This window comes from Myotis davidii, unplaced genomic scaffold, assembly GCF_000327345.1.
Source record: "Myotis davidii unplaced genomic scaffold, ASM32734v1 scaffold611, whole genome shotgun sequence".
Taxonomy (NCBI): Eukaryota; Metazoa; Chordata; class Mammalia; order Chiroptera; family Vespertilionidae; genus Myotis; species Myotis davidii.
In genome coordinates, this window is record NW_006282519.1 from 16,922 (window position 1) to 18,779 (window position 1,858).

Here is a 1,858-nt window from a genome sequence, read left to right on the forward strand (position 1 = left end):
TTACTCTACTTGAGAGTGGGACCATGAAAACTTCTAAGAATTCTTTCTTTTTTTTTTTTAAAATATATTTTATTGATTTTTTACAGAGAGGAAGGGAGAGAGACAGCGAGTCAGAAACATCGATGAGAGAGAAACATCGACCAGCTGCCTCCTGCACATCCACTGGGGATGTGCCCGCAACCCAGGTATATGCCCCTGACCGGAATTGAACCTGGAACCCTTCAGTCCGCAGGTCAACACTCCATCCACTGAGCCAAACCGGCTTTGGCTAGAGGTTTGTTTTAGACAGAATTTTCTGAATGTGATACCAACCAACACACAAAATAGAAAACATAAACAGTCCAGATGGCAACAAATAAAGAAAAATAGCGTCTTTACTGCACAAAAGCAACAAACAAAATGAAATGAAAGGAAATCTAGAGAACAGAAGAAAATACTTGCAAACCCTATGAAGGAATCTCTTGGAGATATTGTGGATTCAGCTCTGATCAGAACAACAAAGTGAATATTGCCATAAAGACAGACATTCACACAAATAGTGGGAGTTCCCTGGGAATAAGGAAGGTATGTTAATACTATACTGCAGGCTAATAACACCGCCGTGACTCTGTCACAAAAGGAAAGTCTATACAGCCAAAAACGGTTTGGCTCAGTGGATAGAGCATCGGCCTGAGGACTGAAAGGTCCCAGGTTCGATTCCGGTCAAGGGCATGTACCTGGGTTGCGGGCACATCCCTAGTAGGAGATGTGCAGAAGGCATCTGATCGATGTTTCTCTCTCATCAATGTTTCTAACTATCTCTCTCCCTTCCTCTCTGTAAAAAAATCAATAAAATATATTTTTTAAAAAGTCTATACAACTTCACTAACAATATTTAATTGCTAAACACTAGTAACAAGCACCTGAGCTTCCTAGAAACATGGTGGCACTAGACCTGCCTGAATGCAGGGTTGCCAAAAACATGGACTTTGTAGAAAAGCTGATGTGGGGGAGTAATATCTGCAAAGCACAATTAAGCACATGCAAAAATATGTGTTCCACATATGTCGTAAGCAATTAATATATAAAATATACAAGGTATTCAAAAGACCCTAATAAAAAATCTGCTTAATAAACAGGATAAGGTTGTGAAGACAGTTTTTCAAAAATATATACATAGGACCAATAGGAATATAGAAAATGCTTTCCTCACTAATCAAGGGGGAATCCTTTAAGCTTCCTGCAACACTACCAACCACAAATCCTTTCCTGTCAATTTAAAGAGCGAGGAGTATTGGGACTTCAGGAATAGAAGGGAGCAGTGGAAACAGACCAATCCTCCCCAAGACAGCAACTACCCAGAAAACTGGAAAATCAAGCAGTACCACAGTCTACATGGGAGGACAGAGCACACATTGGGGGCTGGGCCCTGGGAAATCGCAAAGCCAAGTCCAGGTCACTGGTGACAGTAAGGGTCTTACCCAACGAGGATATAAGTTCAAAGTTCTCCAGCATCACATTCAGGTACAGCTGTCTCTGACCCTCATCAAGGAGGCTCCATTCCTCCCTGGAGAAGTACAGGGCAATGTCCTCAAAGGTCACGCCAACCTGTCAGAACGGAGACAATTAAAGCCAAAGCTGCCTTTCTGAGAACCAGTAATTCTACTCCTTACACACCTTTCCCGCCCTCAACCTCCTCCAGGGCACCCGGTTAGTGTGGACACCAGGCCCTAATGCCAGTGCAGGCTGCTCTCTCATCACAGTCCCATTACTCACTGCATGGCCCTCAGCAGAGCAGCTGGGTTGGGTAGGAAGCATTGGGGGAGGGGAGGGTAGAGGGCAATGCCATTTAAGGTCTGGGAGATGCCAGCAGGGCCCC

At 43.9% G+C, this 1,858-nt stretch overlaps 1 protein-coding gene across 1 annotated transcript in view; it reads right to left on the reverse strand.

Annotated features, from left to right (window-relative positions):
- Positions 1 to 1,858, reverse strand: part of LOC102764192 (zinc finger protein 792) — a 5,250-nt gene that overhangs the window by 2,798 nt on the left and 594 nt on the right. Inside the window, exon 2 of the mRNA XM_006753005.2 lies at positions 1,461 to 1,587. Coding sequence (XP_006753068.2) covers positions 1,461 to 1,587 — 127 coding nt within the window. The remainder of the gene's footprint in view (positions 1 to 1,460; positions 1,588 to 1,858) is intronic.